The sequence below is a fragment of the Varanus komodoensis genome, unplaced genomic scaffold (genome assembly GCF_004798865.1).
Source record: "Varanus komodoensis strain SLA01 unplaced genomic scaffold, ASM479886v1 scaffold21, whole genome shotgun sequence".
In the NCBI taxonomy this organism is placed as follows: domain Eukaryota; kingdom Metazoa; phylum Chordata; class Lepidosauria; order Squamata; family Varanidae; genus Varanus; species Varanus komodoensis.
The window spans coordinates 8,120,513-8,140,590 of record NW_025335589.1 but is presented as its reverse complement, the minus strand read 5'-3'; the positions used below and the strand labels follow the sequence as shown (position 1 = coordinate 8,140,590).

The window sequence follows — 20,078 nt, the reverse complement described above, 5'->3', positions numbered from 1 at the left end:
TGGAAGAAATCCAAAAACAATCAGAAATGAAGACATAGTATAGTAAAGCCTAGAGAGAAAAAAATCAGCTCTGTTGGAGCCTCATTTATGTATTTCAGTAGCCATCTCGTCGAGGGATTGATTTGATTTGAAGGAGAGCCTCTGGTGCAGAGGTGGCAGTGTAAATACCTGAAGACTAATGTTCTCTGTTCAGACAATCAATATCAGCCCCATGACTATTCTCCGGGCTACCTTCTAGTTAAAAACAATTTTTTTAATTCTGACAATTTAATTGCCCTTCCCAAGCACACATTAAATTGCCTGGGAAAATGGACTGTAGGAGATTTTTCAAAGAGGGAAATAAGGGAACATCCAAAATAGTTATTTGTAAAAGTCAGTCTGGAAATTTGACTGCCCTAACTTTGTTTTGCTTTGCTTCTTAAAAGAAACTTGTCTTCCACAGAACTTCTTTTAAATTGTAGAAGTACATTGTAGAAGTAGGCATCATTATCATCAAAAAGGATGAATTTATACATAACATCTTACGCTTGTATTCCTTATGAGAATTCTTAATGAATACATTGTTAGTGAATAGGTGTTAGGGTTACTTGTGGAGTATGGGGCCAAATAAATACAGGATGTGCAGGATAAATCAAAATGTGGTAATTAGTTGAACTGAAAGATTCTACAAAATGAAAATTGTTGATGAAAAATTGCAGGTTTTTATCACAAAACCTGCAATAAATAATCACTCATTCTTCTTTCCTTTAATATTTAGGGCAGCTGCTTATATTTTCTAACATGGGTGATGCATGTCTAGACATTTAAAAGTCTGTATTTTTTCACCCTTTTCTCATATACCTTTTGGAAAGCATACTCCTTTTCTTATCAGAACAAAAAATGATGGTTGGTGTCACCACCACAGGAGTTCCCAAACTGGTAATGTTCCAGGAGCTGAACTGATTGGTACCTTGTTCCTTTGACGCAGTCCTACCCCTCAAAGCCATAGACCTCCTAGGCTCCAAGCCATGTCACCAGCCCTCCGTCTTGCTCTATTCATGATCAGTCCCCAGGCCTTCTTGCAACATGATGAGTCCCTGGCCTTCTCTGTTCCTACACAAATAGATCTTTTGTCAGTACACTTTAGGCAACAAAGCTGATAGGTACAGCTCAGATGCAGTATCTTGCCTTAAGTCAACCTCTTCCTTTCTCACTCCCTGGCCTGCCTTGGCATTTCTGTGTTCAGCCACAAGCCCTCTTACCTACTTTTTTTGACTTGTTTGGATTGCCTCTTTAGAACTGGATTGGAATTGCTTTCCTGGGTATGTATCTGCCATATTTCACAGATACCACTATCTACATTTTGAGTTGGTAGCATCTGCCCACACAGTAATGTTAGTTCTGTTCTGCTGTTCAGTCAGTAGAATGTAGGGATTGGGCCCACTTCTTCCAGAATAGAGCATTCCATGGTCAATATTTTAGACTCTGAATCTAAGCTGGAAAAAGATGCAGGGTTGGACTGCTTAGCTGAAATTTTATTCCAATGTATATATTTTAATTGTTATTGTTTTAATTTATTGTGTATTTTATTATGTTGTGAGCCGCCCCGAGGCTACGGCAAGGGGCGGCATAGAAATGTTTTAATAAATAAATAAATAAATAAATGCCAAGGTTAATGAGCTTCAAGATAGGCCAAGTGGCTAATGAGACCAGACTGCCTCTGGTTCAGTGGGAGAAACTGAAGAACAGAGAGGGCCACAGTGGAAAGGTGTTCCACAGTGTTCCTGCTATCTGGCTGACAAGCAGCATGTACCTCCCTGAGGGTGGAGTCAACTCCATTTGATGAGAAGAGAAGGTGGAGGATAACTTTGGAATCAACTCTTGCTATTGACAAGAACTAACTGCACAATTAGTTACTAACTCCAAAACTCATGCCTTTTGTTAACAACATTTATATATTTCTCTTTAGGGTAATATAAAGCCACCCCTGGCTTTCAGTTTTAATGTCATAAAGACTGTAGTTAGCAGCCTCTTGTTGTGATCTACTTGGAAAAGAAGAGAGATTGGAGGAGACAGATACTGGCCCATGACATAGAGAACCAGATTCTGCATAAGGTGCTGGGTTCTTCCAGCATGTGTCAGATAAGGTGTACTGCCATGCTTATCTTACATACTACACACTTATTTGATATAACCCTTAATGAACATTTCAGAATTAAAAATTCATGTCAGAAAAGCACAACAGTCAGAGACACTAAAGATAATAGTGGCTAGAGTTACAAGGCTTATAATTCTGTATTAGACAGTTGAGAATGCAGAATGTTGCAGTACACGGTGCTGTGGTTTACTGTGTTAGCCACCCAACCATGTTTTTTTTTTCAGGATATCCCATACCATTTATCCTCCCCACAGTTTGCTATGTCCCTCCCCACAGCAGGCAGCTGGCATTCCATACCCACAAAGCATGCTTCATTCTCTTTGGGTTGTTTTGGGCTTATTTATGTATTAGGTATTTATTATAGTTTTAAATCTATGCAATAATTAAAAAGTTATCTGGGTGGATTACAAATAGCTAAAAGAATACAATATAATACAGCAAACAACACAGATATAGATAAATATAAGGAGGTACAAACATTAAGCCATAACATCCAAGGGGATTTCACCTTTAGAGGTGTTTGTCTCCTAACACATTTTTTGGTACTTCTGCAAACGTTTGCATTTTCTTGAACCTGCCAGTACCACCTCTTTGTGAGTGGATGGTCCTGTTTTAGTTACTTAAATATCAGCACTTGCAGACTCCAATTCATTATTAGCATAGATGACGATAATGATGACAGTCTGAAAGAGATAAGATAGTGGATTGATAAAGGAACAGCATAAGTGGGACAGATACAGAATTGGAGATAAAGTGAGCCTGTGGATATTAAGGATTTTACTGAAGTAGTGGGTCTTGTGAAGAAGTCAGAAGAACAGTGATGATTTGGGAACAAAAAGAACAGTCTAAGCAGAGTAACAATTTTTAAAATTAATGTACGCTCTTTAAATACTACTTTAATTTTTATTTTATAAAACTGAGGAATAGACTATGTAACGTAACAACTAAAATAAAAAAAGCAAAATTAAGCATTTAGATGAAAACAATTTGCAGGAAATATTCAAACAGCCACAATAGTAACATAAAGTAAGTTCTTTTTTTGGGAAAGCAGCCAAAGATAGGCCTGAGTTAATCTTCTGTGGTGAGGATATTCCATTGTTGGGACAAAAAATTAGAAGACTCTGCTTCTAGTGGAACAGTAAAGAATTTAAACGGGGGCCAGTCTGGGAAATCTTGTAGCACTGGGCGTGAGTAGGATTTTCTCAGGACACATTCTAAGAGTCTTATCCTTTGGGAATTGGCCCCTCCCCTTCCATCCATGGGTAGGGCCAATGTGTTGCCATGTTCTTCTAGAGGAAAAGATAGCTCTGGCCTCCCAGGCTGCAGCTCATGAACCTGTGACAAAGATCAAGGGTACAGAACCCTTTGCAGCCCAAGGACTAAATTTCACTTGGGATAAAATTTTGGGAGCTTCATTCCAGTGATGGGCAGGACTGAACGCAAAATGGACAGCACCAGCACCCCCCCCACCCCAAACACACACGCACACACACACACACACACACACTGGTATAGTTTATCTTAATGCCCCTGGCTGTTTTAGGGAGGTATTTCAACCTTAAAGAATGGGGGGAAATGCACAAAAGCTGGAAAACCACAAACAGTATGTGCCTGGGGGAAAGGGGTAGGGAACACCAGGAATGCTGGATATGGCTCCTGGGTCTGATGTTTTGTACCTGTGATATAGATGCATGAAACATAAATGTGAAATACAAAGAACTCCATAGGATAAGGGTGCCCAAACGTTTTGCTCTGGAGGGCACCATCCAGTGTCAGATGCAAGGCAGTGGGGGTCACATGTGCACAGAGAATGCTCAAATGCACCAACATTCACAGACTCTCAACATGCACAAACTCTTTGCTCATATATACCCAGCCCTACCTGCGTGCCTCACACTCTTTCCCCCCCTCCCACGTGCATATGCATTCTCTCTCTGCACACTGAGACTTAAGAAAGCTAGGGCTTGGCAGTGTCTTTCACAATTGAGATCACTGTTGCTTTGTCACTTCCTATCATAGAAGCACACTTTCCATGACAACCCTGAAAGAAACTGAGCCTGATTTTTTTGGAAGAGATGCTGTAGCTTCTTAGCCATTGGCTAAGGGCTGCCTACAGAATATTCATCTTTGTACCCTGCTATAGGATAGTTGTCATGTGGTGGAACAAGGGTCTCTTAGCAACACCTTCTGGAAGTACACCATGGCAAGGATCAGTGCTAGTTGTGGGACCTATTAAGTTCTTGCTGAGGAATAGGTTCTCTACTCTGTTCCTGCTAACAATCTTGGGACTTGTTATTAAGATCCATATACCTGGATGGGAAAAAATAGTATTTTGTGTATCAAATGGAGGAATCATTACCTCCCCCATCCACGCCCCCCCCCCCAGTAAGTTTTTGCTTTTATTCTTGGGGAGAGAAGGAGGAGGTAGTGATAGCAGGTGTTCCATGGAACTTTTCAAGTTGACAAACTGAAAACAGTTCCAAAACGGAGGCACTGTATGTGTTTGATTGGAACATTCAAAACAACACAAAAGTATTTGGCACTTTTACAATGTTTCAGTAAAACATCTATAAAACATCACCTTTGGGTCATTCATTTGGACCACTTGCAAAGCCCCAATTATGCAGAGGCAGGTAGGAAGATGATTGGCAATCCCTTCCAAATCTACTATTTGAAAGTAGATCTTATCCTGAATAGATAATCCAAAAGGACAACATATTGGCTAGTATTGAAGGCTATTGAGGTGGGGGGAAACCAACTGGGTCACAGTCCCTTATCACTTTCTTAGCAGAAGTTACCTACCAGAATGATTGGAGTAGTTTCTGCCCTAGATCAAAATGGCAAAAATGAGAGAGGTGGATGAAATGAGGCATATTAGCTAAAAATAGGCTGAAAAGGGAGTGTAAGAAGGGCAATATGGGAGAGGAAATAATGGCACCACTAATCAATTTGCCCAAGCTGTTGATGTGAACAGGACTTAATCTTGTTTACCTAGTGGATTGTGGATTCCAGTCAGAAGGGATTGGTGGAGAATGCAAACTTAGTTATGCTCTATGGGTATAACACACAGATTACCTGTTGAAGCAAAACAGGTTTGGGTCTGGTCAGTGCCTGGATGGGAGATTTACTGTAGACTCCATGAACATTTCATTGAGTTTGATCCATCTTGCAAGAAAAGAGAGACTTAAGGGTAATAAAAATATGAAGTGACCCATTACTTTGATTTAAGCCAGCTCCCTACAACCTGGTATACTCCTTATGTCTTGCATTGCTAATTAGCTACCTGAGTCCCACAGAATGATATACATAATTATCAGTACTTTTGGGGACCAACCAAAAGTCCATACATTGTTCATTCAACAGTAACCAAAAAACAAAACAAAACAAAAACCCTGCATTGCACAATAATTTACATCTAGGCTAATGTTTAAAAAAAGACCCAACTTTATCTCTGTGCCTCACTTAACATTTGACTGATTTCATCTTTTGTTTCTGATCTGTTAAACATTCACAATTTTCTACATTTAAATACAGCTTTCAGATCACTTATATAAAATGGATTAAGTCTTTATAAAATAACCTCTTGCAATTGCAGTTACCTGTTAATACTTCGTAAATTTTAAACTTGTATAACTTACTTCTGGTATATGCTTTGTTCAGTGCTTTAGTATATAGAACTCTATCTAACCAACTGACCTTCATTTTTCACCCAGAATACCCTAAGTCAGTCATGTGTTTACTGGTCACTACTGTCCTTCCTTAACTGCAAGGATTAATTTCCATAATTATGTCAGCAGGTGTCATTCAGAGATTATTCCAACCTATAAATCAGCCATCCTATTTTGATCACTTGGGCTAACTTCCACACTCAAATCAGTAGTTTCTAAACAAATGTTTCTTGAGGATATTTCAACAGAATAAATTTACCTTCCCCCACTTTTTTTTGGGGGGGGGGAGGGAGCATATCTATTCACTAATGTATATGGCAGGATTTTGCTGATTAAACCTTCAATCTGAAATAAGCATAATGTTCTTTCACTAGGACATTATGCTTATTATGTGCTGTCCAAGGCAAGTGGCATGTCCCTAAATATGTGTGTAATTTCCGATCATATTCTTATGTGATTTACATGTTTTTGTTTAGGTCTGCAGACCATTCCAATCCTCATGGAATGGACTTGTTATACCTCATATGGCAAACACTGTGGCTTAGGTTCTAGGGAAGGAAGATCTTCACAAATTCCCCCTCTCAATTTTCATAAATCTGCCCCCCCTTCACCTTATCCCACACCATTTGTAAAAGTCCTCCAATCCCACAGTGTTTTTGGCAGCATAAGATCTGTAAAGGGGAAGAGGATGTGGGGAATCCCTTTTCCATGAACATGAACCCTATTTATGGAAAATAAGTTAAAATCTAGGTAAATATTTTTTAAAACTATATTTTCAGACATAGCAATTTCAGAAATATGTAGAAACTATTGTATCAGATACTTTTTTCATTTATTTTGCCAGGGGATGTTTTATTTTTTAAATATTTATAGTCCTAGCCTGCATTTTGTCTACTCAAGGCACTCAGGGTGGCTTACATAATTCTTATCCCCCTTGCAGTCTTATCCTTATAAGAACCCTGTGAGGTAGGTTAGGCCGAGAGTGAGTAACTGGTCCAAAATCATCCAGTGAGTTTAGTGGCCAAATGGGGACTACAACCTGGATCTCTCAAAACCTGGTGCAACATTCTAACCACTATACTACATTGGTTCTGAAAGGTAAAAAAGCTATATTTGGACACTCCTTTGGGTGGGTAGACATGTATTTGTGTAAAAACACAGAGATGTATACATGTGTAACCATGTAGAAAAGCCCATTTTGCTCAGGCAGGTATGTACACAGGTGTGCTTATATATGCCTACAATAGCCCCATTATTGTGAAAAAATGATAAATTCACAACTAGCTTTTAAATATTCTGCCAGGTTTTTGTTTAATTCATTTTCTTCTATCTCCTCCTCCTACCACCAGGAGTTCCATATGATGAAGGCAAGTCATGTTTGAAATTTGTACAAATTATATAAATTATTTGGATGTTATTGGTGGCACCTTCTGTTCAAAGACGAAGTACACAATTCAGCCTTGCAAATTAACCCATAAAAGTTTCTAGCCTACAAATCTATTATTGGCTGGCTGTTACTGGTAAAGGAAAGACAACTCCCTACAGCAATCTGCTAGGTTTGCCTTGGACACAGAGGAGGGGATTCCCTCACTTTGGCAGTCTGCTTGATTCTGTACTGGGTTTAGAAGAGACCCAAGTACTCCATGTCTTGTAAACCGTCCCGAGAAGTCTGTGAGGGGATGGCATAGAAAAGCTTTAAATAAATAAATTACTCCTGTGGCAACTCTTGTGCTCATCGGCAAGCACCTCTTTCCAATGTGTGGCTTCTAGCCTAGTGCTTAAGTACAAGATGGACATATTGGCATATCTGATATAAACATAAGAGCTGTGCTGGATCAGATCAAAGGTCTATCTACTCCAGCATTGTGTTCCCATGGTGGCTAACCAGATGCCTACTGGAAGCCCCCTAGCTAATGGAGTAGAATTCTCTTACTGGTGTTCCTCAGTAATTGGAACTGACTAGAACACTGCATGTGGTTTAAAAGTTGCTTCTTTAATAAATTGGTCTGTACACAAGTATTTACTTATTTTTCAGGAAACATGCCAGATTAGAGCCCAAGTTGTTACTGCTTTGAATTGATGCCTCTGCTTTGCCCTGAACTTGATCCATGAAATTGGGCAAGCTGAAATGCTTAGACAATCTGTTCAAATATATAATGTAGTGATAATTGTGTTGAGCCTGTGGGCATGAGAATGAGTGAATTCTCATAGAAACATTCTCTATTATATTTCATCCTATAGTATCATAGCAAATTGTCCACACAGAGGTATTCTCTGTTCAATTACTGGCAAAAGAGAACTGGAGAAAATTACTAGCACCTGTAGAAAGTTTGTTAGAAATGTTTCTGGAACAGTTGTACATGCACATTTTTGCAGACTGATTATTAAATAAATAAAGACGGGTTTTAAATGAGACTATTAGCCCTATTAAGATGGAATATTACAAAGAACTGCCTGTAAGTTCTGATTTTAAAGGAGCATTGTATACCGAACTGCAGATGCATGTTGTCAGAATTTATAAACATGTTCATTATCAGTTTCCTTTTATTTTATCCTAGTAGTTGTCTCATTCTAATTAAAAAATAAAAATCTTCTACAGAAAGCTATTAGGCCACTGAGAATTGAACGTTAGGGCATGTGTTGTGTATTAGAATACTGTAGGTAATTTTACTGCTGCTAACTTAAAATCCTCAAGGGGGAGTTAATTACAGGAAAACCTTTCTAAATATCAGCTGCATATTTTCCATGACAAGAGGTTTTTCAGCTCTCATTGAATAATTCCAGAACCAGAGTTTTGTTTGGTTATATCCACTGGTACATTTGAAAGGATGAGGAAAAGAAAAGACGAACTCTTCCCTTTTGCCCAGTGCTGTTCCTTGTTAAACAGACATAAATTGAAAAAAGTTTCTTAGTTTGGGGAAATTGTGCGAGATAATAAAATGGATTTTTCAAACTGCAAATTGAACATCATTTTAAAAAATGAAGATGTAGAATCCAAATTCTGATTTTGTCTGTTGTGCTAATGTTAATAGTTTTATGTGAAATTTATGTTCACATGTTTACGGACACAATTAAGCTTTATGTATGGCCACTAGGGATTGCCTTCCTCTGTAAATGTTTGCAGATTAAAGGTTTTTAAAAATAAGCCCCTGGAACCTCCAGCCGTGTATGGCAGTAATCAAAAAGTAATGAGCAATGTGTTGAAGCTGGTTGGCTAGGATGTGTTTGGCATATGTTTCCAAATGGAGACCTAGTTCAGTATATTGTTTCTTTCTGTAACACTACCAAAGATTATGCAAAGGTTTTCAACTCTTTCTCAGTATTAAAAACTGAATACATTTCCTGTGCTTTGCAGCTGCAACATGGATAGAAATAGTGAGATAAGTAGTCAATTGCTGCCTCCTATCTGCTTCCTGTTGTCACTTTTACATAGAAAGAAAATGTATTTAAACATAGAACAGTTGCAAAGTTTTGAGCAGGAGTGTGTATGTGCGCTCACACGCTTTTTCTTAAAATAAACACCTGATACATTTGTTTCAAGTAGAAACAAAATTAGCTCATGGATTTCCTTTAACCAAGTGAATATTTACTGTTACAACCATTGGTTACAACAACCACACAATCATACACAAGTATAGTAAAAGCATATAAAACTGTTCATATGCAGTAAAACACAATTATAGTTTTTCATTGAGAGTGGGAAATTCAGTTGCTAAAAGAGCAACATCACTGTGCTCAATAACACTGCTTTGTTGTGAGATGTAAACAAATTTTTCTTCAAATCACACCAAGCAGTTTTCCTAATACAGACAGGATCTAAAAACTTTATATGCATTGTAGAGAAAATAGGGCAGCAATGCAAATAATAAGGAAAAATTTCCATGGCTCCACAGCCACATGGGCATAATCTAGAATCATAAGGTATCTTATTAAAACCACCTTCTAGGACAGCTGTTAACATCTGTTGCATTCTGTGTTTGGTTAGACATTTCTGATGGTAGGGTTAGAGATAAACTTTGGAGAGCTGTAATAGTCAAATTTAAGTTTAAACCTTGCATACCAAGGGAGCCTGCTTGTTATGTGCAGTAACACAGAGGTCAGATTGAATGGAAACGCTAAAGAACCATTCTCCAAAATTCCTACTATGAGTAAAATTCAGAATAGAAAAATACTCCCATTTGCTGCACAAAAAAAAAAATGAGTAAATAGAGGTTTGGAAGAAAGAGTATTTAAGCCAATAATTCAGAATTCTGATGATATAATAGATGTTATTGCTATTACACCTTTATTATTCTGCTCCCCCTTGAGACACCAAGGGTCATTTTCAACAATTTATTTTGGAATAACTCTATATCCAGAAGCATTTTCATATCCCAAAACTACCTCCTATAGGAGACATGTGATGACAGTTTTTCATTCAATAGATTCAAGATGGGCTGAATGTTGTGCTGCTTGTACACCAGAAGGCCCATATTCCATTTGGGATGCTATCCTGTGGCCTCTAGATGCTGGCTAGATGGCCATGAGAAAATTCAAAGACTGACCATGAAAAGGCACTCAGTGGTTAGAACTGGAGGTCCATGATTGGAACACCCTTTCTCTACCATACCCAGTACAGTTCTTTCTGTGCCAGTGCATCATGGGCATTCCCAGGAGAGACAAGGAACAGGCTAAGTAAGTGTTTTGGAAGGCAAGGGAAGTGTAGAGGCAATCCTTACTTCCCTCTTCTCTTGCCCTCCATTGGATTCCTAAATTTTTCCAAGTATGGAGGATTTTGGGAAGCCACATGTGACAACCCTCTTTCTTGGTGATCTGTCTTGGCTTACAGAGACTTAAGTGTGCTGCCCTGCCAGCAGTTAATGAAAATAATAAACCCAAATATAGAAGTGTGTATACTCTTTCTACAGATCGAGCATTAATTCTCCACTTGTGTTTCTGGGTGCTACATCCAAAAACTACAGCCTTCATCTTCCTGTAGTTGATGAACAATAAATGTTTTTGGGGATAGTTAGTAAATACTGACAATAATCTATGCAGGCCAGCCTGCGTACAGCAAATGAGAATCAGATCATCAACACAGATGAAAAAAGGAGAGTTTTCTTTTGCACAGTTTCAAAAGAATAAAATAGAGACACCCCTCATATCTAAGGCAATATCATTGAAAGATTGAAATTGAGTGCAGCTGAGACAGATCCTTGTTTAACGCCACCAGTTGCTGAGGTATTAGGGTTAGGGAGGAAGATCTCGCCTGAATATTGACTTTTCTTGTAAGAGTTGTTGTAATAATAATCATAATCATCATAATATCATCATCATCAGAAAACTCTGTCTCTTAGCATTGCCCATAACTGGTATCTGTCTACTGAATCAAAGACTGTTCAAAAATTGACTAATGCCATGTAGAATTTGAATTCCAGTTATGTCAAAGGTTTATTGTTCAAATGATCTAATATGAAACAGAGGTTTAATGTTGAATAGTCTGCTTGAAACCTGACTTACTCCTCATTCAGAATATCATTTTGCTGACCCATTTGTCTAATTTATTTACAGAGAACTAGCATATACCTTCGCTACAACATCAGTTAGAATAACTGGTATACAGTTTGATGACAATTTACAATTCCCTCTCTTGAAGATTGGAATTATAGTACTTGTATTCCAGCTCTCAGGGAAATCCCAAGTCTGGTTGATAGAGTCCAACAATTGGGCCAGGATGGGTACCCACCATTTGATGTTATGTTTAAATGGCTCTACTGGAACATGATCTTCTGGTGCTTCCTTATTAGGCAGTGAATTTATTAGCACCTCTATTTCTTTGAAAGACACAGGGGGTTTTTGATTTGTAGTACTGAGTACTAGTATCAGAACTAGTCCATTTGTTCTAAACAGACACAAAATGGGCTTGGGTATTTTATAGAGAGTTATATTTATTGTTACATTTGCATTGCTGTCATGTATTGTTGCTTAGAAAGTGTTGGATAAATTGCGGATTGTTCTGGAGTAAAGTTCTAATTTTTTTGGAGGCACTGAAATTTTGTAAATTTGCCTGGTAGTGAGAAGAGCATCATAATTTTCCCCATATTTACACAAAAGTCCTGTTAAATTGAGTTGGGCCTCCTACTCAGTGAGTGTGCTTCGGATTGTATCTGTGCAACTTAGACTCATTCATGTTCTGTTGAAAGTAAATTCACCCAGTTCCATAAATTTAGTGTTCCCGCCATCCTTGTTAACTAGTGTAAGCATGCCACATTAGTTTGTGTGCATCCTGCATCTTTTGAAGACAGATGTAAGGCCTTGTGGCAGGCTCAGTGATTTTTTGTTCTGAAGTATGTTGGTGCTGGTGCTACCCCCTAATAAAAGAGGGTGCTGTGTGAAGGAAGAGATTGCTTTTTCCCCTTTTGAGACATTTATGCCAAAATACTGTCAGCTATGTAGTCAAGGGACGCCCACTTAACGGTGCAATGGAAAATTACCAGCTGAACTGTTATGGAGCCCAAGCGGACATGCTTGCCTGCTGAAAGGCTGAAGTCCTAGGCATGCTTGATCGGAGCGTACCTTTCAGTGAACTCAGCAGTGCTACTTCCGAGTAAACCAACAGAGAGCCAGGCTGTACACATCACGGGTTTCACTTTGCAGCAGTCTAGCACGTTCTGCGCTGAGTCGTTGACAATTTCAGTAAAGCGAGCGGCGGTCGCCTATAGCACTGGCCCCGATTTAAAAAGAAGAAGAAAAAAGAAAAGCTCCCCTGTGCTGCTGAGCAGGCGTGAGCCCTTACAATTCTCGTCGGTTTTAAATGGCGATAAAGCCAACTGCTTTGACTTTCTGTCGCGTAGGTATGCCCCATTAAAAGAACTGTTAGGCGCGCAATCGTGTGCCTGCTGAAAGAGGAAAAAGCGTGGCTGGTTGGGGAAGGGGGAGGGCTTTTTCCTGGCTCGGGACTGGGCCCCAAGTTACCGTCCCGTTTGTTACACGGTTCATGTGACACTGACGCCCACGCACGGAGCCTCCACGAGATTCGCTTTCTCCCTAGCGTACGTTCCAGAAGAAAGCGAGTCTTTTCCACGATTAGCTAGATAATTTTGGACAGGATGACTCAGTGGCTCCTTTTTTTCCATTCTACCCTTAGTGCGTCCCAGTGAAAGAGATTCTGTCCTACGGCTGGCTAGGCGAATACCTGCGGCATCCTTCCATATTTGGCTTGCTTGTTGCGCACCTGATGCAGGTGCGAATTTCCGATGCTTGAAAAGGAGCCAGGGCGAATAAGAGAGTGGGGGCTAGGGACAGAATAAAGCTTCGCCGGACGACCGGGTCCCGGGCTAATCCCGGCACTGGCGTGAAGCAAAGGACTCTAGAAGCCTTGGAGCTTCTAGAGCTTCTAGAACAGCCCCCGATAATTCGGAGTACTTTGTCTTAAACCGACTTCTAAGCTTGGAGACTAGTCGTTCTCCTGGGTCCTATGCTCAGAGTGCTCCGGAGAGATTGTTGTTGTAATACTTCGCAAAGGAACCGAGACCCAATAGCGTGCCCCCGCCGCCGTTTTAACAGCGCCATCCTACTCTCATTTACGCCGAAGGAAGGCCTGTTGTGTTCAGTGGGCTTACATCTGGGTAAGTCTGTTCAGGATTGCAGCCGTCGAGCGCAGTCATGATCCTTACTCAGAAGCAAGTGTTCTACGCAGTATTGCAGCCTCCGTGCGAGACCGGCTGGTGTGCGGATCAGGCCCGCCCGTCTGGCCACAGCTTGCAGGAACCGCGTGTTGCCTGCGGCGGCGAAGAGAGAGACCCAGGGCGGAGAAGCTGCCAGCAGTAGCTGGTCTTGGCCGGCTGTCGAGGGCTCAGCTGGGGACACAGCTCGGCCGGAGTCAGCCGACAAAGCGATCTCCTGGGGCTGCGAGCGCGAGAGACCAGCCGAGGGAAGGCTGTCGGGGAGCCGGCAGCCGGTGGGGACGGCCGCCTCTCCTGACGCCTCTGCCCGCCCGGGAGGCAGCGCTCCAAGGGAGGCTTCGTGCCCAGCGTGTCTGCGCAGGTCGTGGCGGCGATTGTTTGTCCAAGGCTCTGTGCAGTGGCCGCCTTCCACTGAGGTCTGGCTGGAGCCCCTTGCATCAGAGTTGGCCGACCAGTGGCACCCGGCACCCGTGGTGTTTGAGGTTTCGAGACCGAATGCCCTTTGGGGCGAATCTAGGCTTGGCCGTGCTTTAGTTAGAGCCATTGAACGCTTGACGAATTTAAGGGACATAGACGCGGCCTTTTTGCTCCAAGGAGCTGGGCACGAGTTTCCTGTCACTGATTTCCACGGAGTCTACCCTGAGCATGGCCACGTCTGACTAACTCTTTAAGGGTTCAATCCTATGCATGTTTAGACGGGAAAAAGTCCCACAACTCCCAGCATTCCCCAGCTAGTTTAGCTGGGAGATGTGGAACTTTTTCTATCTTATGTGTGGATAGGATTGTGCTCACTGGAGCAGCTGCAGTGCTGGATTTAACAACAATGACTTGCTCACCTGCTTTGTGAATCACTACATCTCTTCCTTCATGAGGATGACAGATCCTGTGTGTATTAGTTTCTGTGCATGCTTCCATGGAAGTAACCCCCACTGAATCTTTGGGGCCTTACTTCCATGTGAGAAGCCTTGGCCATTGAAACACACCTAATGGATTTCTGCTGTTGTTCCCAGGTGAACATATATATGGTGTGCAGCCCTAAACTCCCCAATTTCTGCTTAGTCATTTGCTTTCAGGTCCTTTTTGGGAGTGGGGGTTGAGGAGCCATGATGATTTTGTTCTAAAAATGACTGGATGCTGTTTGGCATTTTAAATATTCAATAGCATTTTGCAGTGCTAAATGGCAGACTTATAGTCCTGTCTAGTTTATGTGCTAGTGTCAGTTCTGTTGCCTACTCACACCTAACCTGCAATGGTTAAAACCAACTGGCTTGCAAATGGATCTATGCCCAGCTGAATTCCCCCCCCCCTTTTCCTTTTTTTCAATCTTCAGTATGTGTAAAAAGCAAAGTTATTTCTCCTCTCCTCCCTCCCTCCACCGTAACTGTTGCCTCCAAGAGTTGATGGACAGCCGCATTTCTCTTTCATTTCAGCTCCAGATGAAGATGTACTTGTTAAAGGAAAGCAGTCTATCAAGAGTCAGGCTTTAGGAAATCAGAACTCAGAGAGTGAGATTCTCCTGGAAGGCGACGATGATACCTTGTCATCCATTGAGGAGAAGGAACTGGAGAACTTAACTGGTAACTTCAGCTGTCTATTACATCCCCTTGATGAGGTCTGCTTACTACTGGTTTAGTTCCCCCTTGGCAGGACTTTTTTGGCATTCGGGGGAAAGACAACGATGGACAATTCTTTCCCATCATTGTGTTAAAGAAGATAATTTTCTGACCATGGAAAATTACCATTCGATAACTTGTGATCAAAATGACTGGGAGTAGTTTGATTAATGCAATGCGAAATCATTCCTCATGTTCTAATATTCTGAGATTGGGAGACAGTCTAAGTAACACAACTGCAAAGGCTGTTTATAAATCTGTGAAAAAGTAAAACACCTTTGTATGAAACACAGTCATTCAATAAAAGGGGTAATATTCTTAAATTATTTAGTCTACTGGCTTCCATTTTGTTGCAGGCCAAATCTGCATTTCCTGCCTTTTTGTTGTTAATGTTGTTGATTGAAAAAGAGATTATATTTTATGATGGTAGATTTGTTCCATTTGTAATAAAACTGGAAGCCAAACAAGCTGTTCTGCTTTGAAGTTTTATATACCAATCCCCTATTCTGTGGGCTAGAGTTGCAGATCTTGCCACCACTTCTGCTCTAATTGCATAACACTCTGGGACCATATGTATCCCATAATGATCACTCCCAAAACAAGAGTATTCCTTCTTGTTTAATTTATGTGTTTCTGAATGCATCGGGGGGAAAATCTTTAATTTATGCAAAGAAATCCAAAATCCTTATTTATTGCAGTTCATTAGCTACTTTACATTCTGTATGGCACAATCGCATAATAAAACTGAACAGGAAAATACAGGCTAAGGTCCAAAAAATATGCCAACTGGTAAAATAGCAACTTAATTTAGGGAGACTGTTACTGAAACTGCTCTCCAACAGACCTGCAAGAGCCTCCAATCCATGTCGTTTCTCCTTTCCTTCTACATTTGTTGCTTCTGCTAATACATTCATACTGTAATAGAGGTGAAGGGGGAGTTTAATTATATAATCTTGACAATGGCAATAGGATTAAGAAGTAATCCTTGCTAATAAAGTAGTGTGGGTTAGAAATGAAGTTGAAATTGTCAGGGGTTTTCAACGGGACCTGAGCTGCCCCAGCTCCTGCAGCTGTCTGGTTGCCCTATAATTGAATGTCTGAAAGTGATTGAAAAAATGTTATTTCTTCCCTGGATTACATGCTAATGTACAGAGGGCAAGGGGAGACAGCAAAAGAACACATAGCTGCTTATTTCATCCATTTGTGGGAATGAGCTTTGGGAAATCATGGCAGTAGTGCAGCTATTGGATGCCCATCTGCAAACACAATGTGCTTGTACACTGGGAATAGAGGGCAAAGCTGCTCTGATCTCAGCAGAGTATCTCTTCTATTGTCCTACTGGCACACATTGAGATTGATGCAAGATTAAAGACCATCACACTTCCTAACAATTGACAGAAATGACAATTCATCTGAATTTTTTTGGCAGTTATTCACCCATTGATTACCTAAGTGTGTGCACCTCATTTATACACACTTTATTAATGCAAAAGGGTGTGTGTCACGTATGCAGTTTACAGTATTTTTTAAACAAAGGCCTACCGCTGATAAACATGCTCTTTGTTACTCTCAGTGTTCCCTGCTTTTTAATCAGTTGGATGACAAATATAACCCACTTTCATTCTCTGGATGTTGTTTTATATAATGGCCTGCATATTGTTAGATCTGTGCCCAGCCTATTGTTTTGAGTACTACACTGATCTGTCTCTGTGATAAGCCCTGTGGAGATGTGATTATTTCAATAAAAATTCATTCAGTTGGAAACCAATGCTCCAGCTGTTTACTCCCACAGTCCCCGAGCTGCACTAACACTGCATGGATTCCTTGAAAAATATTTAACAGGAGGATTGAACCCACTTTTCAAATAAGATACTACTCAGTTTCTAGCAGTGGGTAATACTTAACTTTTCAATGCACAATAGTCCTTTGCCATGCAGAAAAATAAAAACATTTATATGGAATTCTTAGACAGCTTTCTAAATAGGCTAATAATCAAGAAATCTGGGTCAAATTGCATCTCTGTGCACATGTGAAACTAATATTTCCCATCTGACCTTCCTTTTTTGCATTTGCTTTATTGTTTAGAACATAAGGTATTCAGTTGTAAAGCCTTTCAAAACTATAGAAGACGATCTAAGAGCCACCTAGACGGGCATATATAATCATTTGCATTGCTTGCAGCTGTAGTTGTTCAATGCAGAAGTGCAGCAAATGCATTGCATGTGCACTTTGGGAGTTTATAAGAATTTGATTTGTCTTTTTTGAATAGAATTTGTACAGCCAGTCTTTTTTGTACTAACAGAATGGATTAATATAAGTTAATAAAAGAAGTTACATGGACTCATATTTGGGCAACATTTTGTGCTTGCTGTTCAGACCATTCAAAAGAAAATGTATGTTTTCCCTTCCTTTTGGTAGGTCCAGTTAATCTGTCCACACCAGCTCATCTTGTGGCTCCGTGTGTAGTAGTGAAGGGTACACTTTTCATCACCACCTCTGAACTATATTTTGAGGTAGATGAAGAAGAAGCCAGTTTTAAGAAAATTGACCCCAAGGTAAGAGATCATTGACCGTTTCCCCACCCTGCACTAAACCCAGTGACAAATTACAAGAAGCCTCTGATTTTTCATCTAGACTGTTAGATGTATGTTTTCCTGTATCGGTGAGATAATAATTTATGGAACTTTTATACTAGTGACATCATTATGGATACAAAAAATAATTCATCCTTGTTCTACTGGTAATTGTCTTATAGGGCCACTTTAAAGCAAGAGGATGTGTGAATGCTAAATTTAGCAATGCTGTCTGATGAAACCTATAATTTACCTTGCCGTTTTACTTCTTGATGCTTGCTTGCTTGTTTGCTTATGTATTTATTTTTGAATTGTTGTATAATAAATAGGGTACTGTTAGTGCTCTATTAATTTCTTAGAATTGCTTTTTATTACCTTGCAGTGAATTTATTACAATTCTGTACATAATTTTCTCTTGATACAATATATATTAACAGGTCAGTTTGTGTTGCATTATGAGGGCACATTACATTTAATTCCTCTCCACCAAATGATATTGTTGCTCACAGTATAAATTGATTACTATACAAAGATTGCACTTGAGCATTTTCCATAAAACTAAAATGTGATTACTAAATGAGCAGTTTTCCTTAGATGTGTTTTATTATAGAAAGGGGTGTCTGCTTCTGAAATGTTCTAGAAGGGTTAATTGCTACAATAGTGCTTTCTTGAATGGGAAGGAACACAAAACTGCAAGCTGTAATATAGCATGCATAATATTTCTGAATACAGGTATTATTTCTTGTATCTCCTTTTATCATTCTTCTTGAATAAAGATTGCATGAAATATTAATAGATAATGTCTCTAAGAAGTGAGAATTTTGATAGGTTTCCACATTAAACAGATTAAAAAGCCTTTTAATCTAGTATAATAGTAGCTAGTTAAAACCCTGGAGTTGTTAAAAATGAAGTAAGTGTGCATATTAAATTTTGCATATCACATTTGTTTTGGGATGAGTTAATATTAAAAGTAAAATACAGCAATGAATAAGGATATGATGTACTTATCATATACTGTCCATACCTTAGTTCATTATAGCATTAAAAATTTCAGAAAATGGCTGTTTGGACCATCATACAGGGGTTCTGTATTACTTTCCAAATTCTTTGAAAAATGCAATTATTCTTTTCCTATTTTAAAAACAAGCATGAACACCCATCTCAGACTGAATGTAATTCAAACTTTGATGAAGCAATATGGGGCACAGAAAAGCAGCCAGCTATATCAATTTAATCTGGAAGATCAGAAATATTTTGAGAGAGCACTAAACTCCAAGCTTTGATTTCCTTTGTGAAAACTGTTTAAACCTCTGCTTTTGAGGCTATGAAATCATGCATTGTTTTCTTAAAAGTCCTGACAGTATCCTATGTACTTTTCCCTTCTCTGTTCAGCCACCTTGTACCCACTTTCCCCTTCCCATAAGATATGGGCAACTTGAGCTTGGGTAGTAACATCTTCCCTTCCAATCCCAATCCTGCATTTGCTCAGATGCCCATTCAATTAATGGGGCTTTCCCAGTGTGATAAATTCAGCTTCTCTGTGTGTTTTTCTAAGCTCCTGGGAAAGAAAACATTGTGACAGGATTTTTGAAGTAAAACTGATGTTAGGCATAGCATCTTTGCTGATAACATCAAAGTTTATATTCCTGCTGCAAGACTGTTCTTAACAAGGAAGCTGTAGTCCTGTGAGCTCAGAGTTAATCCTCAAGTGGCAGGGCTGGGATGGGGGAGATTCTTGGTTCATGTTTAGCTACTTTCATATACGAAAGTGAACTCCCTTCAATGTAAAGACAGAAACACCAGAGGAAGCTATTGTGGTGCATTTATTTGTAGCTTGAAAAAAAATTAATAGCCTTAGTGATAAGTGATGCCTTCCAAAATTTAACAGTAATTTTTCAGGTTTAGTGTGTGTGTTCCTGCAAATTAACAGGTTGTACCAGAGTTTTACAAATACACTTCCCTAAGGATCTATCTAAATAAAAGTAAACAAGAAAACTCACAGACTACTTAAGGCTATCAGGGCTTACCTGGAAGTAAACCCAACTGAAGTTACTGGCACTTGCTGCTGAATAAACATGCATATAAGCATGCTGAATTAATAGAAAACTAATTGAAACCATCTCCAACTGTAAATAATGTGCTTTTCTTAACACCACAGATCTATTTGCTCAGACTTTGAAAATTAAAACCTGTTTAATTAAAACTTGAAACAATGTATAACTTTTTACAATAAGATAAGCAAGTTCAAATAGTTTGAAAATCCCTAAATGCAGTTTATATTAATATGAAAGGTATGGTTGTTGACTTGGGAAGACTATTGCAACAAAAACCCAGTTGGTCTAGATCACTTTTGTATTTAGTTCAATGCTCTGTCAGCCTGGGGCACGTTATGTTTAAAACCCAGAGAAAGCTAATGTTTGCAG

At 39.6% G+C, this 20,078-nt stretch overlaps 2 protein-coding genes across 15 annotated transcripts in view; one reads left to right on the top strand and one right to left on the bottom strand.

Moving 5' to 3' along the window:
• The window catches only part of LRBA (LPS responsive beige-like anchor protein), a 435,651-nt gene that overhangs the window by 249,101 nt on the left and 166,472 nt on the right, over positions 1–20,078 (top strand). For 12 of the 13 annotated variants that reach the window (XM_044430947.1, XM_044430950.1, XM_044430949.1 and 9 more), the window contains 2 exons: positions 14,900–15,046; positions 17,501–17,637. In XM_044430947.1, the coding sequence (XP_044286882.1) occupies positions 14,900–15,046; positions 17,501–17,637 (284 nt within the window). Of the gene's footprint in view, positions 1–14,899; positions 15,047–17,500; positions 17,638–20,078 lie in introns of those variants that run through there. The other variant, XM_044430961.1, reaches the window with a different exon arrangement.
• The window catches only part of DCLK2 (doublecortin like kinase 2), a 273,637-nt gene continuing 254,008 nt past the window's right edge, over positions 450–20,078 (bottom strand). The window contains exons 23-25 of one of the 2 annotated variants that reach the window (XM_044430968.1): positions 5,213–5,302; positions 2,646–2,820; positions 450–1,092 (exon numbers count right to left, since the gene is read on the bottom strand). The gene's annotated coding sequence lies outside the window, so the exon portion shown is untranslated. Of the gene's footprint in view, positions 2,821–5,212; positions 5,303–20,078 lie in introns of both variants that reach the window. The other variant, XM_044430965.1, reaches the window with a different exon arrangement.